Genomic DNA, 27,016 nt, shown 5'->3' with positions numbered 1-27,016 from the left:
AATGTTTTGATTTTATTTGAATAGAAACATACATTTGTAGTTTAGGATTCTCGAGCAAACTAAAACCTTGGATTATTTTTATCTCGGCTTGTTAACGATTGTTATCTTATCGCAATGGAAGTCGATATCTTATGTTTTAATATTGGTCAAAGTTAGAGTTAGTAATAACACGTAGGTGGTTTACAATAAGGAAACCCTTTAATCGATAGCTTTGATCTTTACTTCTATGTATGTATGTATGTATGTATGTATGTATGTATGTACTTGTCTTTTCTTTCCTTGATAAGAAAATAATTCAATAATTTGATATTTATAAAAAATGATAGAAAAAGAAATTTTCTATTAAGGGGACACGTCAACAAAAAAATCGATTTTTTTGTTCGATTTTCTGAAAGAATATTATTTCAAAAATGTTTCTTCAAATTTTGGTAAAGATCCGCCCATTATTTACGAAACTGTAGTAGTTTAAACTGAGCGCGCCGTAGCGCTCCAAGTAAGTGTCCCAAACTTTAAACGTTAATTTTTCCTATTCGCGTTTTTAAAACGGCTGCCCTCGCTGCGTCCAGACCATTTATCCGATCCTTACCAAATTTTGTACAGTAATACTAGATACACGTATTTAGGGAATGAACGAAAGGATTTTTCGAAAAAATGCCAATTTTTTTCGTAAAAAGTCGACTATTTTAAAAAAAAATTAAAAAATCAAAATTTCCTTTCGTTTATTTCCTGAACCAACATCTCTACTAAAGGATAACACTCGGTTTTTATGTTTCTGATGAACCAATTTTTGCCAGTGAGGGCAACCGAAAATCACCGTTTTTTTTTGGACTCTTAGAAAAGTGACCACAGACAACACAATTTACAATATTTTTACACACAAGAAATTGTGAATATAGTTCAGATATATAACTTACATATGCCAAAAATTTGTATTGATATTAATAAAACTGGCTACAAAAAAAATTCACAAAAAAACCGCTTTTTTTTGCACTCGAAGGTGACGTGTCCCCTTAAAGAAAAGCGATCACATTAGTGGTGCTCTTCAATCAATCAAATGGATAAAGCAACTTTTGTCACCTTTCCTATTGAAAAGAAGATTGTTAATTAAAAGAAATATTAAATGATTTTATTCATTTCTTGTATAAATATTTTCGTTACATTTTTTTCTAATTATTGAAGATAATTTGATGATATAAAAGAAAAGAAGAAGACACAGAGAGGAAAAGGTATAATGAAAGATATGTCTATCTAATGATTCATAATTGCTATTCAGGATTCGTCTTTTTATCGAACAAGAAAGTAATACGAGGGAGATTTTTCTTTTTTGCATTTGTCAAGAGAAATACCTCTAACCAATAGAATATTTCATTAAGGATGATTCATTAGCAACGTTTAAATAATGAATCACCAATTTTTTACGCGATCTATGAGAAACTTTTCTATCTTGTTAATAATAATACGAGAAAGTCTATCAAAAGAATAGAAATATAGAATAATAAATAATTCAAATTACCTATAGAAATGCATTAAATAATAAACTTCGCGAAAGAATACAAGTGTTGTAGAAGGAAAAAGAAAAAATAATTACGATATTTTGTTGCTCGTTTTAAAAGAAAACATTATCGTTTTAATGCGAAAGATGAAAAAGGTCAAGATATATTTAGGACGATCGATTATCATCATATTTCATAATATGAGAGAAATTTAAGAGAATCAAGTAGGAAAGACAGGACACCGATTTTTCCTCAATTCTACGCAATCTATGAGGAAAATAAAAAAAAAACAAAATGAAACATTAATGTACATCTTTTTATTCATTTGAAATAATCAACATATTGTGATTATTGTAATAGTCATTCTATTTCGTGAAATAAAAATCATCACCATTGTTAACAGCGCATGGTCGTCGTTTCTTAAATTGCGTTGTAATAGGATTTAATAATAATAATAATATAAGTTTTTATATTTTATTATCATGTTATCTGTTAATACCGCGCGATAAACGCGTAACAAGAATCTTGACCGATAATCTAAATACACAAAGGGAGGATTATTATCGTTCAAACCAATGGGTTTAATGTTTTCCATTTCTCTCTCTCTCTCTCTCTCTCTCTGCCACCCTTCTTTCTCTTAATAGGAAATAATGAAAATCATTTCATGCAAAATTAATAGATACAAGATATGGTTTGAGCACTAAGCAAATCTCTCCAAATAGACTTTTCTTTCTATTTATTTGATTTCATAATAAATCCTTTGCAAGATACAAAAATAGAAGACCTCGAAGAAATTCTATACATTAAATCGATATAATGTAACGTGTGTTATTTATATTTACTATACTATCACTAGAAACATTAAAAGAAAAAAAAAAAAAAAGAAAAACATATCTAATATTTCTGTTCAATATGAAATAACGAGAAAGGCAAAAGAATTTCAAATTGTTGTTATTTCTTATATTCTCTCTTGATAATATATAAGATTTAGATCATAGATTTAGGTCGGATGCTATTATAGATAATAATCAAAGTTAAGTTGATATCGATCGAATAAAATATTTCTAATAAAGAATAGTTAAAAGATGACTCTTCTTCTTCTTCTTCTTCTTCTTCATCTTCTTAGGACTTTGACACGGATGCGTCTAGTAGAATAATTGCCATTCTTCCGACAGGTTGCAATGCTATTAACGGACTCGTTCAAAATATAAATAGCTATTAAATCGTAATACGTAATCCGTAGCTTACTAGTTACATAGCAAGTGTTGCATTGTTAACGATTTATTCACCTTGCTTTCTTCGTGTATTTCATTGGATATACTATATATGGTATATATATCTATAGTATATTATAATGTATATAGTACGTACGCATTATACACACACGTGTAAATCTCCCGCAATTAGAGCGATCCTTGTGGCCTCGTATTTGTTTCTAGGCAACGTAGCATACTACAATTGTAATTACGTCTTTGCCAATGTGTATATATATATATATATATATATATATATATATATATATATATATATATATATATTATACATATACATATAAACATTTGTACACATTTATCGTATTCAAACATATAAACAGATTCGAGAAAAAAATCTTATTTAAATGAAATCGGGTCGATCGATTATACGAATAAATTATTTCACCTTTACCTTTTCTCTTTTTTTTAACGAACTTATTCGAAATTAAAAATGGAAATAGGTGATGATTCGTATTTTTGGAAATAAATGAATGCTTATTACGATATTGGATTTTTATATTAATGTGAAATTAATGTGAAATTAACATTTTCTTTCGGAAGTTTATTTCGTTATCTCGCATATTAGTATTCTATTCAATTAGAATTGTCTTTTATATATATATGATAAGAGACACTCTTTTATTCCAATCAACTGAAAGTGTCTGCCGCACGCGCGCAATATGAATTTATTAAGTGCACCCTGAGTCGATGAAATTATAGTCTTCTCTGCAAGTGCGCCAATATCGCGCGAGCACCTACGTTCGTTCCCTTTTTGAATAATACATCAACCCATTGGCTGGGCATTCGTCGAGTTTTCCTTTCTTTCTTTCTTTCTTTCTTTCTTTCTCTCGTTCTGTTTTCTCTTTTTTTTTTTTTTACCTCTTTTTACTTTACTCCCCTTTGACCGGAAGCTTTTACCTTCATGGAAATACGTGGAAAAATCAACGTACGGATCAACCCCTCGCTTACAATTCAAGTATAGGATGGGCCAAAAGTTCACTCCAAATCATTTTTCAAATCTATAAACAAAATATAATTCCTAAGTGAGTTATCGTACAGATTACAAACATAATATTGTATCAAGTTCCACATGGTGTAATGTCACGTGATTATCATTTTGTTGTTGTTTTTTTTTCTTTTTTTTTTTCGAAATGTTTTGATTTTATTTGAATAGAAACATACATTTGTAGTTTAGGATTCTCGAGCAAACTAAAACCTTGGATTATTTTTATCTCGGCTTGTTAACGATTGTTATCTTATCGCAATGGAAGTCGATATCTTATGTTTTAATATTGGTCAAAGTTAGAGTTAGTAATAACACGTAGGTGGTTTACAATAAGGAAACCCTTTAATCGATAGCTTTGATCTTTACTTCTATGTATGTATGTATGTATGTATGTATGTATGTATGTACTTGTCTTTTCTTTCCTTGATAAGAAAATAATTCAATAATTTGATATTTATAAAAAATGATAGAAAAAGAAATTTTCTATTAAGGGGACACGTCAACAAAAAAATCGATTTTTTTGTTCGATTTTCTGAAAGAATATTATTTCAAAAATGTTTCTTCAAATTTTGGTAAAGATCCGCCCATTATTTACGAAACTGTAGTAGTTTAAACTGAGCGCGCCGTAGCGCTCCAAGTAAGTGTCCCAAACTTTAAACGTTAATTTTTCCTATTCGCGTTTTTAAAACGGTTGCCCTCGCTGCGTCCAGACCATTTATCCGATCCTTACCAAATTTTGTACAGTAATACTAGATACACGTATCTAGGGAATGAACGAAAGGATTTTACGAAAAAACATGCCAATTTTTTTTCTTTTCTCAAAAACTCGGCGATTTTTCTGCAAAAATGTCAATTTTTTCGTAAAAAGTCCAGTATTTTGAAAAAAATTAAAAAATCAAAATTTCCTTTCGTTCATTCCCTGAACCAACATCTCTACTAAAGGATAACACTCGGTTTTTATGTTTCTGATGAACCAATTTTTGCCAGTGAGGACAACCGAAAATCACCTTTTTTTTTTTGGACTCTTAGAAAAGTGGCCACAGACAACACAATTTACAATATTTTTACACACAAAAAATTGTGAATATAGTTCAGATATATAACTTACATATACCAAAAATTTTTATTGATATTAATAAAACTGGCTGCAAAAAAAATTCACAAAAAAACCGCTTTTTTTTTGCACTCGAAGGTGACGTGTCCTCTTAAATATATCATAAAGATATCATATAGTACATATTAATAAAAGATCAAATTTGCAATATTCCTTATTTAAGGACAATATTTACAAAACATAGATATTAACTAATATACTAGCTACAATTTGTATGTACAAATAACAGTAATTAATATAAAACTTACATATTACCTATCTTTTTAACTTTTTTTATTTATTATATTTATGTAATAGATAATTGAATTTAATAATTAGTATTACATATACATATGATGTCGCAAATTTGATTTATCTTGAAATTATTTAATCAACCATAAGGACGTTTAAAGTTCATCCTATTTAACTTTTGATTGCTTTTGATGAAGTTGACCCCAATTTCGTTGTTCACAGTTTGTTCAACCACCGATCTTCTACGACGATGTTTTTCTTTCTTCAAAATTTATTCCCTATTCTTGCATCGTTTCTAAATAATTTATTGGAATTGATTTAGAAATGTCTTAACTTCCGAACTTTTTCTTCTTACTGTACACTTAAGGATTGTACTTCAGTGAAATCGTATATCCTGTGCAACAAGTAAGTTTCTTCTTCGGTGAATTCGTTCAAAGTGTGTACAATGTAAACATATTCTCGTCTAGAGGATTGTCCTGTTGAGCATCACAGTGGAAACTTCTATCTTTGATAGAAAATAAAAAGAGACTTTGGATAGAAAATATTTTCTAACATTGCAATATTATTTATATCATTATAATAAGAAGAAGACTTTCTCTAGAAGAAATTTTCTAACGAGATGAAACTAACGTTAGTAGAAAATTTGCAGATCTACTTTTTTTTCTTCTTTCTTTTTCTACATTGTCTGTCAATTATTCGATATTAGATTTCACTGTGTAGAAAATCTGTTGCATCATTTCAAGTGTATCGTTTGAAAGCGTATTAAAATAGATAAAATAATAATATTAAAAATTATAGAGAGAAAAAAGAGAGAAAAAAAAGAAAAGAGTCAACATTGTATATAACGTTATTGCACGGAAATAAGATAATTGCATCATTTTCTTATGCGCGATGTTTCATAGCGATTCTACGTGCATTAGCTAAGTCAGATGTAATCGATGACTGTAAAACTAACTGAAAATGTCCGCTTATAATGTGCAAGCCTCTGACGTAAATTTACACGCGTGCCTTTGCTAAATATAAATTCCGTTCACCAGCACCTTGCGTAGATACGCGATGATTGTTAACGTCACCACAAAGAGAGAAAAGGATAAAACGTTATGTCTTAAATGAGTTTGGAAAAGGTGTAATCGAGTTATTATTTCAATGCACCAACAATCTATATGCGCCTACCGATAATGTGATTATCGTGCCCAGTTAACCTTTTTCTCTTCTTTTTTTCTCTCTTTTTTTTTTTTTTTTTTTTTTCCCAACCTTTTGTAGTCGGATCCAATATTTTTTGAAGAGAGAGAAAAGAAAATTTGCGAGCAAAAGTGCATGGCAAAGTGCATGGCAAAGTGCACCGCAAGGCAAAGTAGTCGTCGATGGTTTCAAAATTGGCGTGGTGTTTTGTTGCGTCTGCGTGACACAATCTTCGTTTTATTTTCTCTCATTTAATAGCGCTCTGGACGAGGTCAAAGTTTATGCGCACATACGTGCGTACAACTGAAATGCATTTTATTCGCGAGGATATACGACCGAGTATATTTTTTTTCTTCGTCTAAATTTTATTTTTATTAAAACTATTATTTGAAGAACAACGATTAAGATTTGATATATTTGACAAATAAACAAGAAAAGAAGAAAAAGTAATTTTTTTTTTACAAAAATAGTATACAAATATTTCGTAGGATCTCCTTAACCCATTACCCACCACAATACGAAAATGCAACAAAAAAATTAGATTATATTCATATTAACCAAAGAGATCTATTTTTGCAACAATTATGCTTTTATTTTTAATTTAATTAATAAATTGTTAATTTTATTTTATGTTATTATTGATTTAATATAAAATAATGAGAATTTGTAATATTTTCATGAAGCAAGAGGTACGATCTCATGATTTGAACAAATATATTTTATTCTAAAGTTGCAATTATTAAAAAAAAAAAGGCCATTGGCGGGTAATGGATTAATGTTACAAATTATAAATAAATAAATAAATAAATAAATATGTTTGTAAAAAGTATATTGTTGCTTTCATTCGCATGAATGTTAATTTTAATATGAAAATAATGTTGATTATCATTATTTTCTTTATACATATTAGTTCACAGAGACATCAGAATTCATGTGATTTTTCGTTCCCATACAGTCACATGTCCTCGACATATTTATCGCGTGTAACCACGGTAGAACGTGCTCGCCAACTCGTATACACGCACGCACGCACAAAATACATACATACATATATGCAATTGCATTAAAATTGACAGTGATAACGCGTCAACACACGACAAGTGTCAAAGAGATCCTAATCGTTCAGTTGAAATTGTTAAGAAGAAGAAGAATACACCGTTCATCTTCAACTTCCGCTTTTTAATCTGTTTATTTGCACTAGTTTTAAACTTATGTAGGTACGTTTTGTGTTGCGTGTATGTATAGGATGTGTGTGTGTGTGTGTTTGTCTGTGTATGTCTGTTACGTATAAACATACACGTATATAAATAGAAATTGCATTAATGTACGTATGAAAGGTTCACATAAACATCTCGTTTAGGATTATTTGTGTCTCCTGGATATATTATATCTTATCATGATTTTGACCTTGAATTAATTTCATCTCGTGGGTTAATATATAAACAGAGATCACACTATAATATCTAATGATTAATAGTAAATTATTTGGAAGAAAATGATTTTTATAAAATAAAATTATTGGTATGTAACTTTTAGTAAAATGATTCGAGTTCTACGATGAAATGTTGGCATTCATACTGTGTAGGCGTTAGTAAGAATTTACAAATCATGTGCTTATGTATGTATGCATATGGACGATACATATATATACATTTATATGCTTATATGTAAATGGATATATTTATAAATGTATATGTATTTTAAATACGTTTGTAAGTACGTATACGTTGACCTTCGGCATGATGCCAAAGAGTGAAAAGTACTATCAAAAACCAATGGGAATGAATGAAATTCTAAATACTCTTAATTTTTTGTACATTTCATTTTATTTATCTGTATATTTGAATAGATCGAATTTTTCTTCATATATATTTTCAGATATTAATCCAATTTTTTATTTCGAATGTTGGACGAATATTTTATTATTTCTTTTTTTCTTTTTCTTTTCTTTTCGAAAGAAGAGATCAGTTTTATTAGAATCTAATAGAATGTAATAGAAAGTTTAGATATAATATAGAAAATAGTAGAAATATTTGTAGAATGAATAAAATTGTATACAATTGACCAATGGAAATAATATTAGAATGAAAGATTTAAAAAATTTGAATCTCTTAGCATAGAAACAATTTATTTTCTTCAATCAAATAATTGCAATAGTTATTTGAAAAAAGAAATACAAGTTTTGTTAGTTGAGACTGAAAACTTTTCAATGAATCAACGTAACATTTTGATAAGGTAATAAATTGATTACACCAAGATAATACTTGATATATCGAATTAAATAAAATCATATTGAAGCTTATCACGAGTTAATCGTGAAAACGATCAAAACTGAATATAAAAGAAAAATAAGGAGAAAGGCATATTGAATATGCGATTTCTGTTATCTTTAGATTTGCAACGAATGCATTTATATGATATCAAGATACCTAATATAAACTGAATTTATGTGTGTGTGTATGTGACGTTTCCACGTAAGGATAGATAAGAACTGTTCAATGTAAAATATATGCACGTATGCATATGTGTGAAAAGTCGAGGAAAAATGTCAATGTTATTGAACAAAAATGAATTTTAATCTGGTCTTAAAGATATTATCCAACAAACGTTTTTCACCTGTTGCTAATGGTCGATAATATTTGTTTCGAGTATTAGTAGTATTAGTTCTTATTCGTTTACAAATTAAAATGATTTGCGATAGTTTGAAAGATTCATGGCAAGTCGGAGAACGTTCAACGATATCGTCAAAATAAAAAGCATATTTAAATTCTGTCATAAGAGAACAAAATATTTGATTAAAATATTGAGAATATCGAGAATATCGAGTGAAGGTTTTTTTTTATTTTTTTTTATTTTTTTTTTTTTTTTGTTAGTTTTCATCGAGGAAATCAGAAAATGCAGTTATTGAATCATCAAAGAAACTTTTGACTCGATGAAAATTGTTTTTGCTGACATGACAGGAGAAGCATAAGTTGTGTTATTCGAATCCCTTGTAATGCCTTTGTTCGTAAAGTATGCACGAGTCAAGGGCGTAGTTTAATTAAGTAGAAGAGATCAGAGCAAGTTAGGTAACTTTGTTGTAAATACTTTTTTTTTCTTTTACACTTTTTTTTTTTTTTAAATAAAATTTATTTTAAATACACGAGATAAGGAGACAGAATTCACGTTTCGTTTTAAAACTTGGATACCAATTCCTGGTTTTGTTACGACACTTGTAAATCTATAATTGAATAATGGGAGTTGTGCATTGAGTAGGTGTGGTCAATAACAATTCCAACAATTTATATTTATTTTTGATGAAAATGAGAGATGATACTAGATACCAAAAAAAAAAGTTTCTGGATTAAAAACACACACACTCAACCCAATTTTTATTTTTTCTCCATTAACGGGACACGTCACCTTCGAGTGCAAAAAAAAAGCGGTTTTTTTGTGAATTTTTTTTTGCAGCCAGTTTTATTAATATCAATACAAATTTTTGGCATATGTAAGTTATATATCTGAACTATATCCACAATTTTTTGTGTGTAAAAATATTGTAAATTGTGTTGTCTGTGGCCACTTTTCTAAGAGTCCAAAAAAGAACGGTGATTTTCGGTTGCCCTCACTGGCAAAAATTGGTTCATCTGAAACATAAAAACCGAGTGTTATCCTTTAGTAGAGATGTTGGCGCAAGGAATGAACGAAAGGAAATTTTGATTTTTTAATTTTTTTCAAAATACTCGACTTTTTACGAAAAAATTGACATTTTTGCAGAAAAATCGCCGAGTTTTTGAGAAAAGAAAAAAAAATTGGCATGTTTTTTCGAAAAATCCTTTCGTTCATTCCCTAAATACGTGTATCTAGTATTACTGTACAAAATTTGGTAAGGATCGGATAAATGGTCTGGACGCAGCGAGGGCAACCGTTTTAAAAACGCGAATAGGAAAAATTAACGTTTAAAGTTTGGGACACTTACTTGGAGCGCTACGGCGCGCTCAGTTTAAACTACTACAGTTTCGTAAATAATGGGCGGATCTTTACCAAAATTTGAAGAAATATTTTTGTAATAATTTTCTTTCAGAAAATCGAACAAAAGAATCGATTTTTTTGTTGACGCGTCCCCTTAATCGTAAAAATACAATTTTATTATTAATATTATTATTAATTGGCATTAGTAAGTGGACAGTTCATTGTCGCAAATACGAAATACAATTTTAGGAAAGTTTTTTGTTCAGTTACGTTAATTGAAATTGAAATGCCGATATTGAATCTAACGAAATCAGTGGCCGTTTCGTTCTCGTATCATGATCGATCGATTAGATTTCCATACTCGTTACGCGCTTCCATGATTTCATTCAGATTCACTTTATATTTCACTATGTTAGTAACGAATCTAACAATCAGATGGGAAAACGTACGTTCATATCCGCTTGTACGTCATTTTTATTGATATTAAACAAATACAAATTAATTATTAAATATTTAATCGATTGATCAATTACGATTGCTATAAAATACAAAATGTAAAATTAATATGAATGTTGTTGTTTATATCGCCAAATTTCCGATCAAAAATAAACATTCGCGATTTTAATATACATCCTTTCTTTTTACTTTCATTTTTATTTATTGAAATTGAATAAATATGTTTCCTTGTAATAATTGCATTATCAACTATGTGTGTATGTGATACGATGCTATATAATAATCGTAATATGTTTGTTCCGCTAAATATAGCTGTCTAAACATGTTTACGCAAATAATGGCGCCTTCGTAAATAAGCACATATATTATAAATACAATGTATATATCTGAATTCTACATATGCATGTATGGATAGCACGTATTTAAATAATCGTTAAATCCATGATGATGTATAGAATTAATTTCATTCAATAGAAGTTCATTAGAAGAGATTAGATATCGAACGATATTAAAAACGTGTGGAGCTTGTGAAATTTCTTTAATAAAAGCATCCAAAAATAAAAATAATATTTTTTAAAAGTTCAACATTTTAAAGAAATTAATGATAATAAATTCATTCGAGTCAATAATTTATAATATTATCGCAATGGTATCATCGTATTTTATTTTTTTGTAATAACGTCTGATTGAAAAATATTTTATTTTTTTTTTTTACGACGTATTATTTTTTGTTTGTTCGTCGTTTTATACATTCGTTATATAACGGAAGACTTTGCGAACAATTATTTAAGATAACAATTGATCGTTTTTCTTTCTTTTTGTCATTTTTAAAAGAACAAAGATAAATAATAATACGGTTTTTGCATCTTTTACAATAGACTTTGGTATCGTTACCAATGACAGCTGCATTCTTATCTGCATTTCGATAAATAAATGGTGGTAAAAATGTGTTCTTCTTCTTCTCCTTCGACCTCTTTCTTGTTATATAAATTTACGCGTTAAAAATTAATTATTTCAAGTTTTAAAAGTAAATATATTTTATATTTTGTATTTTGTAAAATTAATTATGGGAATATGACAAAACTTTGGGAATAATTCTGGATCTGGATATATTATATTTGTGGTTTTTTTTCTTTTGTTTTTTTTTCCAATTTAAATGAAAATATTGAACTTGAATTATTTCGTAATTTCGTCTAATTGTAAAATAAGATTAAGAAACTTAGGACATACCGTAGAACGTATATACGTTGTCAGGTTTATTTACGTTCCATTGTAATACGAGTTCATTCTCCTTCTGTTCTTGCTTGGCGTGCCAATGAATGGACCACGTGCATGCTATCACAACGAGAAACTTTATACAACGCAAAAGAGAGAGAGAGAGAGAGAGAGAGAGAGCACATTCTTTTTTTATATGACATACTGTGTATTAAAGTTTGAAAAATTCATATATATTTTTTAGTTGAAAATCAACGCCTACGTGTACACTAATATTTCAACACGTCTGATAAACAATATTTTATGAATAAGTTAGAAAGGATTTTTATCGACTTGTTTTTGATAGGGAGAATCTATTTTTGATCGAGTAAAATGTCACGAATTTTTCTCTCATCTTCCTTTAATTGCCTCATATTGCAAATCTCTTCTTAAACGATAAGATTAAACTTGTTTACCAGTTGCATTCTTGAACTTTGTACTGTTCGCTTGTCGACTTATGTTAGTTAGTTTAACGTTTAAATAATGAGGAAAAGCAACAAATTTCAAAGGAAAATAATACGTGTATAAAAAAATGCCCGAAAGAAAATCATACAAAAGTCCACTAAATGTTAACTGAGTTATTTGTCAATGATAGTAATAATCATTGAGCGTGCTTGAGAATTTGTCTTTGTGATTTTTGTTTTATTTATAACAAATAAATATGATGAATTTCATGATTTATAATGAAATCATTTTTATTTTTACAGGCAGCTCGTCTGTCGAACCAAAGAACGGCGGCAATGGCAATGCCAAAGGAAACAAAACTAATAACAATGGCGTCGAGGTCAATAGAAACGAAGAACAAAATGGTTCGAGCGATGTTAAAAATCAAACTAAGAAGAAACCGAACGCGGCTGGAAATGGACCACTGCTACAACAAGCGTGAGTTTTCATCATACCTATTATTAAATAGTCATTTTGCTTTTTAAAATGATGGATCATTGCTATATATCTAATGATTTATTTTTCTTTTCAGAGAGATATCTACCAGTCAATTGGATTTCTTCAAGATGCTTGACGAAAAAATTGAAAATGTAAGTTACATTGTTTTATATTTAATTTTTGTTCGTGTAACGCGTCAACGTTAATATAATTTTGGTGTGAGCATTATATTATATTAGAGTCAGACCATGCGAGAAAATGGTAGTGGTCTCCTCGAGGAGGTTTGTTTCTAACACGAGGAACCTTCATTTAGCCTTGTCGCAATATAACGTTCATTCATGCGGCAGCTCGTTGGTCTTTTTCGTGCCATTAATTTACCCTTCGCTTAATCCAATAGAAAAAGGATGATCACAATCTAATAGTATGCAAATCTTCGTAGTCTATCAATAAAATAAGCAGCTATGAATGCCAAGTGAATTTATTCGAATTGTTCTTTTATTTTGACCGACGTAGTTTTATTTTATTTTTGTTATTTTCAGGGTCCTGACTACGACGAAGCTCTCGACTCAACAAACAGGGCCGAACACGTATCGAATCTTTTACGTCGATGGGAGTTAGCCAGCGTAACGTGGTCGTCTAGCGTGTCGGATCTGAACCAACCATCATTGTCCAATCAAAAGAATCGTAATCCAGCTTTGAGTACTTCGAGACAAAGTCTCAGTGCTAAGGATCGCGAGGGTATGCGAAACATCGTTGGTGGTAGACCAGAGAGTGCACCAATTTTTATGAGAAACGCCAATCGAGTTGATGGTCTTCAAGAGACCCATTGTCCTTCGCCAAACATGCCAAGACACGTCTTAGAATCCATAACGCAGAGTCCAACGCAAAGTTTGAAGAATGTCACGCCACCGGGAAGTTCCCCAACTAATTTTCGCTATCAGGATAGTTTCAAGGAATGCAATGCTAATCAAATACCAAGTAAAACAACGAGCAAACTTCATTACGGATCACAGAATCCGGTAAACGGGGAGTACGTAACACAACAGGCTCTCTATCGCGAACAATATCTTCAACAAACTGGCATAATCGTTCCATCGTCTCAATACTCGGCTGAGTCACCAGGTGGCAACGTACTCAGAAACAATCCGTTCGTTCAACAATTTCAAATTGGTAGTCCCCAACATTTCTCGGTACAGAGAAAACGAGGCTTCAATGCCGCCCAAATGACGTGACCAGGATTGGCACGGACGACGAGATAAGACTGAACACGATTCACAGGAATTACTTCTTGTGAAAAACAGAGCTAGTGAAACAGAGAGAACTATAGAGATAGAAGGCACGGAATGAAAAAAGAAATATCCTTCTAAATGGGTCTTCTTCTCTCAAATATTCCCAATCCTCAGCTCGCGTTCTTCAACTTCTTGTGCTTTATAGTAGGTGCTTGTGTGCTGTCGATAAGAACTTTTCTCAAGATGTAAAGAGAAGAAAAATGATGGCAGAGGAGAGGAAGAAGGAAGCTGGTAGTGGCCTAAGGATTCAAAACGTGATTGAATTGACGATTGAAAGAAACAAAACCAAAGTAATCAGGAAGGAAACATCATACGTACGAAAATTCGCATCAAGTATAATCAAATGGATTTCTTTCTTATACATAAAGTGCCAAAAAGAATGCTCTACGTAAAATCATTTAGAGGAAAATCGCGCGGGAACAGAGATAAAAAAGAAAAATTAATCTTTCTACGTGAAAACGAAATACTCTTCTACTTCGTGATTGTGTATAAAATTATTAATTAAACTAACTATAACGGAAAAAGAAAAGATGAGAAAATTTGAAAAAAAAAAAAACAAAAAAAATGAATTTTTCGATGTGCGTACGATAAAAAAATTGTCGTCCGTTACTTTTATTGTCCTTTTTTCTAATCGATGGAATACCTGTTGTTCTTACGAAAAAAACGAAAAGAAAAAATCTATTATATTAAAAAGAAAAAAAAAAAGAAAAAAAAAACAGATTTTTCGAGAAAAGCGAAGCCTTTTTTTGTATTAATGTAGTAGCGATCCTTGAGATATACATAATATACATATTATACGTATACATATACATGTGTGTTGTACGTCTGCGTATATGATTAAAAAGAAATGAGTCTGTGTGAGTATACGTATGCGAGCAACATAAAAGGGATATATTATGAAAACGATTGTATGACACAAAGGAAAAAAGAAAGAGAGAGAGAGAGAGAGAGAGAGAGAGAGAGAGCAAGAAAACGTATTATATTATAAAAATAATTATACATACGTGTATATAATATACATAAATACATATACTTGTATGGGTATATATGTACATACATATATATTCATATCTATATATTTAACTTAAACGTGATGACTGTATATTTATATGTTGACCATGTTCAAAGTTAACGATATATATAGTTGATGATGAGAGTTTTATATTTCATGTTAAAATACGCTCTATATATACTGTAGAGAAATCAAGAACATATTTAAATACATACATACATATACGCATATACACACCACGTATACATAAAAACAACACGCAAAAACAATTTTAATCGAAATCGCTACATCACTGTCAAATTGTGATTATACGTTTTGTTCTGTTGAACAACTTTTTTTTACAAAATAAAATTCATTATTTCACCCCGACTATTTTATAGTAAAAGATAAATAATCATTTTCTTGTATACTCTAGTTAAACGACGTGTTCTGTTTTTGGATAACGAAAACGTTTAGACTTTCTTTTTTTTTTTTTTTTTTTAATTAAATTTAATAATTTTTCTTTTCAAGAACAAGTTATTTATAGTTGGTGATAACTAATGATGCGTTGTGGAAGAAAAATAGTCATGTCATAATCCGATTTATTAACATACTAATAGGATTTATGGTGTCCCAGAACTCTTACGATACGAAACTAATCGTATTTATTTAATATGTGTAGATATATATTTTCAAGCAGTTTTGCTATAACGTTGAAAATAATCATTCCAGAATGACCTAATCCGATTTAATATTGAGATGTATTTTGATGAATCTTTAAAACATTTTTATTCCACATCTTTCCTTTTCAATCGTCGAAAATACGAAAAATAATTGGAATCTGTGTATGAAATATTTGTTTATTTAATTTGATTTGATTATACTGAACTAAAATATGAAAAGTATACGATTTAAAAAATGTAAATTTCAAGTATGTCCATACGCGACGATGATTGGAAGATTCGAACGTGGCGCTAACCGGACGTATTATAACCGCAAGATGGCCGCTACTGTCAAACGCGAAGTATATCGTGACAGAACTTAACGTTTTCAAATAATTCGAAACATTTCGAGAAATAGAGGTTAGTGATTATTTATTCGTATGAATTAATAATATAATTAAAGTTAACATTTTTTATAAAGCATTCGAAGGTCATTTCGAATATTTTTGGGCGTGGTTTCATAATATTAGAAATCAACTACTTTGAACTTGTTTTTCATCTTTTTTGTTGTTGCATTGACTATTTGAATGAAGAATATCTCTACAAGCATGGAATTAACTTATAGACATCTATTTTTCATTGTTATTTCCAATATTTAATATACTACTTAAGAATTTTGAGGTTAACCGAAAGAAAATATCACTAGTTCATATTCGCTTGTTGTGTATATTTGTACATAGTTATACGTATATATACATATATATATTTTACATTTGTAGGTTCAAAAAAGAAGCGATAGAGCAAATCAATGCGGAAGAAGTCAGTTTGAAAATAAAAAAATGTCATTGCAACAGGAGTAGAAGAAACAAGAAGAACACGTACAACAAGCATGGAGAAGAGAGGCAGTGCTGAACTCCTGAATGTAGAGAAAAACAACTCAAAAAATGCCAGTTCAGATTCCCTTAATTCAGACAGCAAAAGCAGTTCACTCAATTCAAAGATGGGTCAAGAATCGGTATTACATCTAAGATTATTCAGTAGTTAAAAAGAAAAAAAAACATGACAAGCATTTTCCATACGTACGCATAATTTGTTCTAATTCAACAAATTGATTTCATGCTGCGTCTCTTAACTCGATTTCTTAGGAGAGTTGGGAAAAAGCATCTCATTCGAAAAGCTTTTCTTCGAGTTCCACTTCTACAGATAATAATATTGTTTCCGCTTTGGAGGCAAAAAAAGACAATCAAGTAAAAGTGAGTCTTATTGGATTAAACAAACAAGTGGTCTTAGTTGGAACGTTTGTTTTTAATTTCTCATTTTTATATTTCTGTTTGTTATGAACTGCTGTTGCTACATTTAAGTTTCATCCGAAATATAATCCCGATGTATAAATGTTAAAAAGAAAAAAGATAATCATCCTCCTTCACTTTTACTTTTTATCATACATTTTTGGTAGAATAATGTGTTCGTTGATAGAAACCCTTATGTATCGTATTAAATGTATATTTAAATGTTTCTTATCGATCCAATTTATCATGGAATTATTTTCAACAGAATCTATCAGGAAATGATACAGGTCCTCCGCTTTTAAATGGAGAACGAGTTCAAGGCATTGCTCATGAAGTGACCTACTTGTGTCCTTATTCGGGTCCAGCTAGAGGAATTCTTAGTGTTACAAATTATAAACTCCATTTTCGTAGTGTAGACCGTGAAACGTCTTATGTCGTGGAAGTGCCCTTGGGAGTTGTTAGTAGAATTGAAAAGGTTGGCGGCGCGTCTAGCAGAGGAGAAAATTCCTACGGTATCGAAGTGTTTTGTAAAGACATGAGAAATCTTCGATTTGCTCATAAGCAGGAAAATCATTCTAGAAGAGATGTCTTTGAAAAACTACAACAATATTCGTTCCCGTTGTCGCATAAATTGCCGTTATTTGCGTTTGAATATTCCGAAACGTTTCCTGAAAATGGATGGAACGTTTACGAACCCATAGCCGAATTAAAACGAATGGTAAGAAACTTGCACATTTCTAAAACATCTACGTAAACGTTGAATTACAATCTCATAGGATTTGTTTAACATTTAATTATAGGGTGTAAATAATGACATGTGGAAAATATCTAAGATTAATGACACATATACATTAGCCGATAGTTATCCAGCAGTTTGGGCAGTACCCGCAGCTGCAACGGATGAAGATTTACAAGCATCTGCAGCATTTAGAAGTAGAGGAAGATTACCAGTACTTTCCTGGATTCATCCAGAAAGTCAAGCGACGATAACACGTTGCGCACAGCCGTTAGTAGGTGTTGGAGGTAAAAGAAGTCGTGAGGATGAGAGGTACGTGCAGTTGATAATGGATGCCAATGCACAAAGCCATAAACTATTTATAATGGATGCTCGACCAATGCCTAATGCAATAGCGAATAAAGCGAAAGGTGGTGGTTACGAAAGTGAGGATGCTTATCAAAACGCTGAGCTTGTTTTTCTTGATATTCATAATATTCACGTTATGAGAGAAAGTCTAAGAAAATTAAAAGGTATTATTAATAATATAACATATAAAGGTTTATTTATCTTTAGAATGTCTGTATTACAAAATAATTCGGACTTTAATTATAATATATACGTTTTATATCTCGTAGAATTATGTTTTCCCACGATCGATGAAGCTAAATGGTTATCTGGCATAGAATCCACCATGTGGCTTAAACATATTAAATGTGTTCTCGCTGGAGCGGTTAGAATTGTGGATAAAGTAGAAAATCATAAGACTTCCGTACTCGTACACTGCTCTGATGGATGGGATCGAACAGCACAAGTAGTAACAATATAATATCTAAATGATTATATTATCATAATAAAACTTGAAATATGAAATATGATTTATGTGTTATAGCTAACAGCTCTTGCCATGTTGATGTTGGACCCATATTACAGGACAATTAAAGGATTCGAAGTTCTTATAGAAAAGGAATGGCTTAGTTTTGGTCATAAATTTCAGCAGGTTCATATTTACATAATGATTGATTAGGTAATAATTATCCTTGCGGAATCTTAAAATACATTTTTTACAGAGGATTGGTCATGGCGATGAACATCATAGCGATGCTGATCGTTCTCCAGTATTTTTACAATTTATGGATTGCGTTTGGCAAATAACGCGACAATTTGCTAATGCGTTTGAGTTCAACGAGCACTTTTTAATCACTATACTTGACCATCTTTACTCTTGCAGATTTGGCACGTTTTTATTCAGCAGGTATGTATATATTATATATATATATATATATATATATAATTGCACTTAAATCATCGCTTTTATTTATTCGTTCTTTTGTTTTAAGTGAACGCGAGAGAGTACAAGAACAGATAAAACAAAGAACCGTCTCGTTATGGTCCTACACTAATAGTCAATTATCCTTATATCAAAACCCTTTGTACTGGGCTGGACCACATAATCAATTAGTTCTAATGCCAGTTGCAAGTATGAGGTACATCAAACCGTGGAAAGGTCTTTATTGTAGGTGGAATCCCATTATGAGACAGCAGGTTTGTTTATTGATCAAATCACATCGAATAAATCTTTCTTTTTCTTTTTATTAACAATATTATCATTTCAGGACCCTGTTTATCAACGAACAAGAGAACTTCTAGTCTTGAAAGAACAACTTGAGAAACAACTGGAAGAAGGTCGACGCGAACAAGCATCTCGAGCTAATCGATCTCTGACCTCGCCTGCACCACCTAGGATACATTCCCCGGTTCACTCATAGCACGGCGAAAATGTTTTACACGATTAACGATCTGTAGTTTTGTAAATGTCCTCCCTACGCTTATTGTCTCTTTTTAAGTCGGTGTATACAAGATATTTTTACTGATGAACTTGCTTCACTGTTGTACAAAATTAATGCCTCTTGATAAAAGAAATTTATAAATTGTCAAAAGAAAATAAATAAATATATATATATATATATATTATATAAATATAATATATATATATATATAATATTCATAGATATTTGTAAGCGAGTGAAGAGAGTTGAATCTTTTGAACGATCGATCGTTAGATCGTTATCATTAATAAGATAAAAACAAACAAATAAATACAAAGAACGTATACATTTTTCAATAAATTAATTAAAACATCGAAGAAGAATAGTTGCTATGTCATTGTTGTCAACAAAAATATTCCATAAAAAGGGGAAAAAGGAATTATGTTTTTATATTCAAGTATTTCATCCCTTCCTTTACCAAAAGCAAGTAAGGTGTTTCGAACATCAACGATAATAAATAAGAACATATGAAATTTACCATGATATATCCTAGAAATGACAATCCCTGAGAAATGAAACAAAAAAAAATGATTATAGTTAATTACATTCAATATTAATTTATCGGTATAATAAAAATAAAAAAGGATACAAACGTTTTGTAGAAAATCAATGTGACTGGGAGTTTCACTGAATGATTGTATAGAAGTTATAAGAATTGGATTTATCAAATAGACTATGTAAGTCAATCTACTTAATGGGATCCAAACTTTGAACGAAAGAATACGATTCAATATACCTAAGAAAAGATTATTATATAATTATATAATAATAATAATAATATTGAACTAAAGAATCGAATTAGATTTTTGTTTGTACCTCCGTTATTTGTACAACAGGCTATTACGATCCATGCGATGCCAATTGCCCAAGCAATTTTACCAAGTGCAATGTAAAACACAGAAGCTAAGATTGATACCCTTCTCCGATATATTCCAAAGAGTGCTAATAAGCTGCAAGAACTGCTGACTATCCAGAAGAATATTAATGTTTTCTAAAATCAATCATCAACATTACGAAGAAAATGGATTACATCATGAAGTATTAGTAAGCGAGGTAAATTCAAGAATATTTTATACCTTTCCAAAAATTAATTTGTTCTTTAATTTGACAAGTATATACCCAGTGATCACTCCCACAAGATAAGGTCCTATTCTAATCCATGGAGGAATGTATATCTTGTCCAAGAAATTATATTGTTTGTCCAATCTATAAAATGAAGGATTTGATCCGAGTATCGTTCCATAAAATCGATCCTTAGTAACGGAAGGATTTAATGTTTTTATATGTATAATAATCATTAATATTGATAATTACGTAGGAATATAATCATTAATGTAGGTTATATAGCCTGTTAGGATGATCGATGAGATAAACAATAAACTGAATAAACTGGCTGCTACTTTGAAGTACCTGGAATCAAATTTGATTTCATCAATTAGAATGATTTACTTTAAAAAATACGTTTAACATATTCATTATATAAAATGTTTGTTTCATAATGGAAATTACATGGAAGATAATAATAAAAGGAAAGAAATAATCACAAAGAATTGCATATCGTCCGCCAAGTACCAACTCCAACTCATACACTGCAAAGAGCAATATTATTAATCATAGTATTACGATAATATTATTTTTTGTAATTGGCAAAAAAGTATGGGTGTCCGTACCATTTCTTGGCTGTTAAAAAGATTCTGAATATAAAGAAGATTTCTCCACCAATATTTTCGACAAGTTTCGTGTGGACGTTCGGTCATGTAGAACAAGGAAGTTTTACTGTACCACATCGAATTTATTTCCAATAATCCTATTATTATCATGTAAGTCGGTGTCAGTCTAAATTAGAAGAATAAAGAAAGAAAGAAAAGGGATACTCTTATTTCAAATAATTCTATTTCTAATTATAAGCAAATTTATGCACAGTGAGAACCATAAAACCAGTCGATAGATAATTCCAGATAAAGAAAATAATAAATAAATAAATATATTGTAAGATTATTTAAAGAAAACTATATTTTTGTATATATTCGATATAATGTTTCATATATAATGTTATTATAGAGAGAGAGAGAGACCTACCTGAGAAATCTTTTCAGGATAATCAGAAAATATGATTTTATTGTATTTAGATAATTGTAAGATTTATATTTATCTTTGCCTATTGTATTCTTTAGATACGTGTAAGCAACCAAAAGTCCACTGAGAAAAAAAAAAGTATCAACCGAGGTGGACGCGTTGGTTAACAATTGGGCAAAGAAACCCTCCGACAGTCTCCAACCTATCGGCTTATTGTCTTTGATCGATCATAGAGAAAGAAAGAGAGAGAGAAATAGATAGAGAAAGAGAAATCCAAGATAAATGTAATTGTATAAAGTAAATTCACAATTAAATTATAATTATGTCGTTACTTTACCATAATAATCTTTCGTATAAAGAGGAGTATGTGCCATAATAATCCATCCCATCGTAAGGAATCTTAATCCGTGTACAATCGGTAAAGAATTTTCTCCAGTTTTATAATTAAATATTATTTTCGAATTGGAGTATACGGAAAAAGCTTGGAATACCCTACAAAGAAAATTCTGAGATTTCAATTCTTCCATCCTATTTTTTTCTACATCCTCGTTTAACGTTTCTTCTTTATATGAGAAAAATGAAAATATGAACTGTTAATACTGTTACACGCGTAATCAATCACTAAAGAATATTCCAAGAAAAAGTTGATATGATATTTTGGGATGTACTTACCAATCGTTAGAGAATTAATATTTGTAGAAGCTTGAAAATATTTGTAATATTTCTTCAAACGTCTTTGATATATTAGAACGTCATAGGCCGTTCCTATTATCATTAATAGGAACGTGAGTAGCACTAATATACTGAAAAAGGAACAAATAAAATCGATACAATTGTATTCTATGTTTTACGAGTGTATATAATAATTATATTGGCATACGTCATTGTAATAAATGTTTCATTCAATAGCCATCGATTATCATTGATTAAATCTTTGACTTCAACTAATGTAAAATCGGCTGAATATAGTTGACCTATTAAAAGAGTTCTATTCCTGAATATGGTTTGGAGAAGAATTGAAAGTTGATCCTTTAAACATGAAGCGGGTAAACACATGCCGAGTATCATCATATCCTATAGAAAAATGGAAAGAAGATTTTTCATTGAATTATTCAATAAATTCGTTCATTTTTAATTCTTTCACTTACTTCTGCGGGTAATACGACGTGGTATTGTAAAGTGCTATTGTGTCGAAAATTAGCGACAAAATATTTCACTTTGTAAGGTGGAAATTCATCCTCGATGCGACGATATCTCGAATTGTTTCGTAATTCTGTTTTCGATAACAGGAAGGGATTTTTGTTGTTTGCATCTTCGCATTGGCTTCTACTACCCAACCAATAATTATTTCCATAAATAAATCCTGACATTGGCTTACCGCTTGCATCGATTACTTCATCAAAAAAGAAAAGAGAAATGTTGTTACGTTTCGTTGATCGAAACTCATTTTCATTAGCCTTCAATTCAGGCTTTTAAATAGACAACCGTACTTACTTATCTACCGAATTTTAAATGCGGTTGCCATTTTATATTCAATTTGAATTATAATTTTATACGGAAATACTGAAAATAGGCCAAATTGGTGATATAATTTGTTTTGTCTCCTTTTTTTCTTCCCATAAGAGAAAGGAAAAACAACTACTATTACCCTTAAGAGTTGGATTACGAAATAAGTAGTTTGACTAGTTTATTTCATCATTCTAACTGTAAACATTTTGTTCAACTATAAAGAGAATTACAAAATAATGCGATTCGTTTTAATTAACAACTACAGATATTTGTCCTTTTCCGGATACCTTCGAAAGTAATTTCAAGATAATTTGGAATAAACGCAATTCTCTTTGAAAGGATTGTTGCTACGAAGGTGTTCATATGAAATTAATGAAGATTGTAAGGGAGAATTTGCAAATGATTGTAGAATTTATTAATGGTTATTTAAACATTTAATTATTAATAATAATATAGAGAGGGATTTGTGGTATGTTTTACTAACCTTTTAGACCCCACAGTAGTTTTTGATCAATTGCTTCTCGAAAATCCTTCAGTTCTTTGCCGCATTGGGTCGAATTTAATAGATCTGCGTTTGACAACATAGCATAAACTGGCATCGTACTTATTTTGAATTGTTTCATTTCATTTGCCGAACCATAATTAAGAAAGATAGAAAAGGGTGTGAGATATGCGAGCAACAGGAACCCTGTATGTGCCATTTTCGTTTCTTATTTTGTTCACTTTTATCGATAGGATGATACTCGTCGACAACTTGAGTTTATGAGAGCACACTACTTTTTTCTTTTTTCGGAGAAACCACTTCAGTTTTTATGTTGGATTCATCGAAAGATTGCTGAACAATATTAAGTGGTACCTAAGATTGAGTCATTGAACGATTAATAATACTTAACATTTTTTTCTTACTAAATTATTATTAAATGTTCTATAAAAGGGTGGTCTTATTTCAATCATAGTAATGATCACTATTTATGGCTATTACTTTTTACTTTCCTGAATATTTTCTCTTTCTATATTTATATTATGATTTAATAATGAAGCTATTTTAATGGAGACACCTTTGAAATAATTTGTTTGTAATAGTTAATATAAAATTGTAAAATAACATCGCAGATCGTACATTATGCTATTAAATCTAATATTGAGAAAAAATAAAATCATTGCTCACCTGGAAATAAGAAAAAGGAAAAAGAAAAAAAAAATCAAAGAGGAAATAGACGACAAATTTGAGATTTTCCTTCTCTTGATCGTTTCTATATTTTCTTTCTTGGAAGAAGATTCATCCTAGGCTTATTGTGAGGTATTTGATCCTTTTTTTTACTTGAACGATGCGAGAAGTTCGCAGGATGAAATGAAATAAATAAAACAATGACAAAAGGTAAATAAATAAATTGATTAAACAAATAAAATTATACTCGAATTATACTCGACGACGAATAATTCCGAAAAATTCCGGATGAATGTGAAAGAATTACTTGCACTTGATGAAAAGTAATAGCAGAATCCAAGTGAAATACAACCGATGTTTGATTATGTGTCGTTGCTTGTCTTTTTAAATATTCATCCCCACTATAAGCACCATCACCACTATCAGCACCATCACCACTACCAGCAGCATTGCCACCATTGGCACCATTACTTAGGACCACCGTTGACGACTACAAGCATCTATCGTGACGCCTCAAGGGAATACTTTTCCCATTTAATAGTGTACCAATCAACGTTCATGCAACTCGAATAACTTAACTTTTCTATTTTCTTCATTCTATAATATGTCAGATTTCAAATGCGAGCAACTATATCCAAATTCGATGAATATTATTATCATCTATCGAGAATATATAAAAAAAAGCTTTCTCCCCGAGATTCACTCTATACGATTTTATTTCGAATAAAAGATATATACATTGAAGTATAGTCTCCAAACGCGAAAACTTTCGCCCGGTATTATTCGTTCAAATACTTCCTCATCATGAACATATTATTTAAGTAGAAACAATCATTTGTGTATAATTTGTGGTTGCAACTATCTCGAATCTACGTTTAGTTTTCGGCCCGAGAAGAATAATTAGATAAAAAAAAAAAAAAAAAAAGGATTTTGTCTTCCTTTATCGATGAATTTTGTCGAATCATTGTTCTTTCCTTCAACGTAAATTTGCAGATATATATTTAATTTTAGTCAGTAACGCATCTTTTTTTCCAAGAAATATAAGGATCTTTGTTCTAGCGAAAAAAGAAAAGTACGAACGAAATGTTAATATTATCGTCGTCATAATATTTGATCGTAAGTTATTGAAACAAAAGAAAAACCAATATAAAAGTTTATTTTTTTTGTTGTTTCTTGCAATACGTGCCATCTTCTTTATGATCAATGTAAGAAGAATGTTCAAAGAAAAGGAATATAAAATATAATTGTCTGTTTGCTAGTATTTCACAATACGCATGTACGTTCCTTATGTAATATAACGCACCTATTTGTTTCACCTCCATTTCTTTTCCTTCATCTATATATTATACAATTTTCTTCCATTATTTATATGGTAAAACACTTCCGATTGATCAGAGATATACGATCGTAGTAATTTGCAATTCAAAAATACATTACGTTTGCTTCTAATATTATATTATTATTCTCCAGTTTGATTGGCATTAAAAAAAAACTGATTAAAATGTTTATTTAATATCCAATTATTTTATTTTTCTATATGATGACTTAACTAACATTTTACTAACAATGATTTTTATTTAAAGAATGAACGAACCTTTTTTTCGCGATCACAATAAAAACAAATACTTTTAATTAGAAGAATTATACTCGACAAGAAAACGAGATAAGAAGGCGGCGACAGGGCAGGATACGTTTGTAAAAACGTATAAAATTGGTGTTGTAAATTATTTTTGTAACTTTGGTAATATTTCGCATTGTACTTTCTATATCTATACAAATATCAGAGGAATTAATTGCAAGATAAAAAATGAGATAATCTATAAATAAAAGATTAGCAAAAACTTAAAAACACGTGCAATAGACTTTACGGCAACGATTTCTTACGACAAAGTTTAGTGATTTAATTATCTTATTAAACTATAAATAACTTTTAAATCTTTCAATCGTATCAGCTACACATTGAACACGCGTGTTTTTTTTTCTTTTTTTTTTGTAAATATAGTAAAACTTTAACTTTCTTATAAAATATTCCATCGATAGATATCGCAAGTAGTTGCAAATAATATTGTACCATGAAAGCGTTAGCGTAATAGCACTTTACAATGTAATGCGTATTTGTATATATGTAAATATAATATGTAAAATATATATATATATCTATCTGTATCTCCTGAAACGAATGTTATGTCATATAGCAATGATCATTTTTAAAATGTATCTAGAGAAAGTCCTTTTCTCTTTCCAATTAACATAAATAATATTATTGAATTTAACGGATCAGCACTTCTAGATCGTTGCAAGTTTAACAAGGATCAAACAGTTATTTGAGTGCATAACTGAACACGCGAACCGTTGGTCACGTTTGTATGTGTACTTTGTATTCTCTTTTTCAATAACGCAATTTAAGTATACTTTTCTCATTTCTCTCACGAGTTTCACTTTTATTTACGATAGAGTTCATAATATGAATAATTATAAGAAAAAAAAGAAAATAAACAATGTTGACATTTAAATAAAAATAGAAATGCATCCGATTGCATAATCGTAATCTTACAAGTTCGATCATCGATTTTAATGTGTGACTTATTCATGACTCGTCATTATCCTTGAATATATTTTTATTTTTCCATTTTTTCTTATGTTATCTAAAAATAGTTGGATTTTGT

At 30.1% G+C, this 27,016-nt stretch overlaps 3 protein-coding genes across 7 annotated transcripts in view; 2 read left to right on the top strand and 1 right to left on the bottom strand.

Annotated features, from left to right (window-relative positions):
- The window catches only part of tow (target of wingless), a 29,685-nt gene extending 14,193 nt beyond the window's left edge, over positions 1–15,492 (top strand). For both annotated transcript variants that reach the window (XM_015319648.2, XM_015319647.2), the window contains exons 2-4: positions 12,648–12,822; positions 12,917–12,974; positions 13,362–15,492. In XM_015319648.2, coding sequence (XP_015175134.1) covers positions 12,648–12,822; positions 12,917–12,974; positions 13,362–14,054 — 926 coding nt within the window. In that variant the 3' untranslated portion in view covers positions 14,055–15,492. The remainder of the gene's footprint in view (positions 1–12,647; positions 12,823–12,916; positions 12,975–13,361) is intronic.
- A 136-nt stretch (positions 15,493–15,628) lies between these two features.
- mtm (phosphatidylinositol-3-phosphate phosphatase) lies at positions 15,629–19,976 on the top strand. 3 transcript variants are annotated; one of them, XM_015319671.2, is made up of 10 exons: positions 15,629–16,184; positions 16,544–16,779; positions 16,910–17,017; positions 17,319–17,771; positions 17,854–18,301; positions 18,407–18,582; positions 18,661–18,768; positions 18,839–19,023; positions 19,109–19,313; positions 19,385–19,976. In XM_015319671.2, the coding sequence occupies exons 2-10, from the start codon at positions 16,654–16,656 to the stop codon at positions 19,535–19,537; spliced, it is 1,962 nt and encodes a 653-aa protein (XP_015175157.1). In that variant the 5' UTR covers positions 15,629–16,184; positions 16,544–16,653; the 3' UTR covers positions 19,538–19,976. The 3 variants fall into 3 exon arrangements, with proteins under 3 accessions (XP_015175157.1, XP_015175159.1, XP_015175158.1); XM_015319673.2 differs by lacking the exon at positions 16,910–17,017 and having other exon boundaries at positions 16,544–16,686; XM_015319672.2 differs by lacking the exon at positions 16,910–17,017.
- Positions 19,927–26,958, bottom strand: LOC107065730 (nose resistant to fluoxetine protein 6). 2 transcript variants are annotated; one of them, XM_089172697.1, is made up of 14 exons: positions 24,351–26,958; positions 23,667–24,038; positions 22,822–23,066; positions 22,554–22,747; positions 22,346–22,476; positions 22,011–22,235; positions 21,677–21,890; positions 21,268–21,433; positions 21,107–21,186; positions 20,912–21,007; positions 20,674–20,803; positions 20,414–20,588; positions 20,191–20,333; positions 19,969–20,102 (listed from the first exon to the last, which is right to left on the bottom strand). In XM_089172697.1, exons 2-14 carry the CDS (start codon positions 23,881–23,883, stop codon positions 19,977–19,979), a joined length of 2,142 nt encoding a protein of 713 aa, XP_089028823.1. In that variant the 5' UTR covers positions 23,884–24,038; positions 24,351–26,958; the 3' UTR covers positions 19,969–19,976. The 2 variants fall into 2 exon arrangements, with proteins under 2 accessions (XP_015175153.1, XP_089028823.1); XM_015319667.2 differs by having other exon boundaries at positions 19,927–20,333.
- Positions 26,959–27,016: the final 58 nt, after the last annotated feature.

Source organism: Polistes dominula, unplaced genomic scaffold, assembly GCF_049000335.1.
Source record: "Polistes dominula isolate Pdom_NZ unplaced genomic scaffold, Pdom_raw_medaka contig_23, whole genome shotgun sequence".
Classification (NCBI taxonomy): domain Eukaryota; kingdom Metazoa; phylum Arthropoda; class Insecta; order Hymenoptera; family Vespidae; genus Polistes; species Polistes dominula.
This window is presented reverse-complemented; position numbering and strand designations above follow the sequence as displayed.

Coding starts and splice junctions, on each gene's coding strand:
- mtm (XM_015319671.2), top strand. CDS start 16,654: ATGGAGAAGAGAGGCAGTGCTGAACTCCTGAATGTAGAGAAAAACAAC. Junction 18,769..18,838: donor TTGGTCATAAATTTCAGCAG/GTTCATATTTAC, acceptor CATTTTTTACAG/AGGATTGGTCATGGCGATGA. Junction 19,024..19,108: donor GGCACGTTTTTATTCAGCAG/GTATGTATATAT, acceptor TTTTGTTTTAAG/TGAACGCGAGAGAGTACAAG.
- LOC107065730 (XM_015319667.2), bottom strand. CDS start 23,883: ATGGCACATACAGGGTTCCTGTTGCTCGCATATCTCACACCCTTTTCT. Junction 22,748..22,821: donor ACGTCGTATTACCCGCAGAA/GTAAGTGAAAGA, acceptor ATTTTTCTATAG/GATATGATGATACTCGGCAT. Junction 20,589..20,673: donor ACAAATTAATTTTTGGAAAG/GTATAAAATATT, acceptor GATTGATTTTAG/AAAACATTAATATTCTTCTG.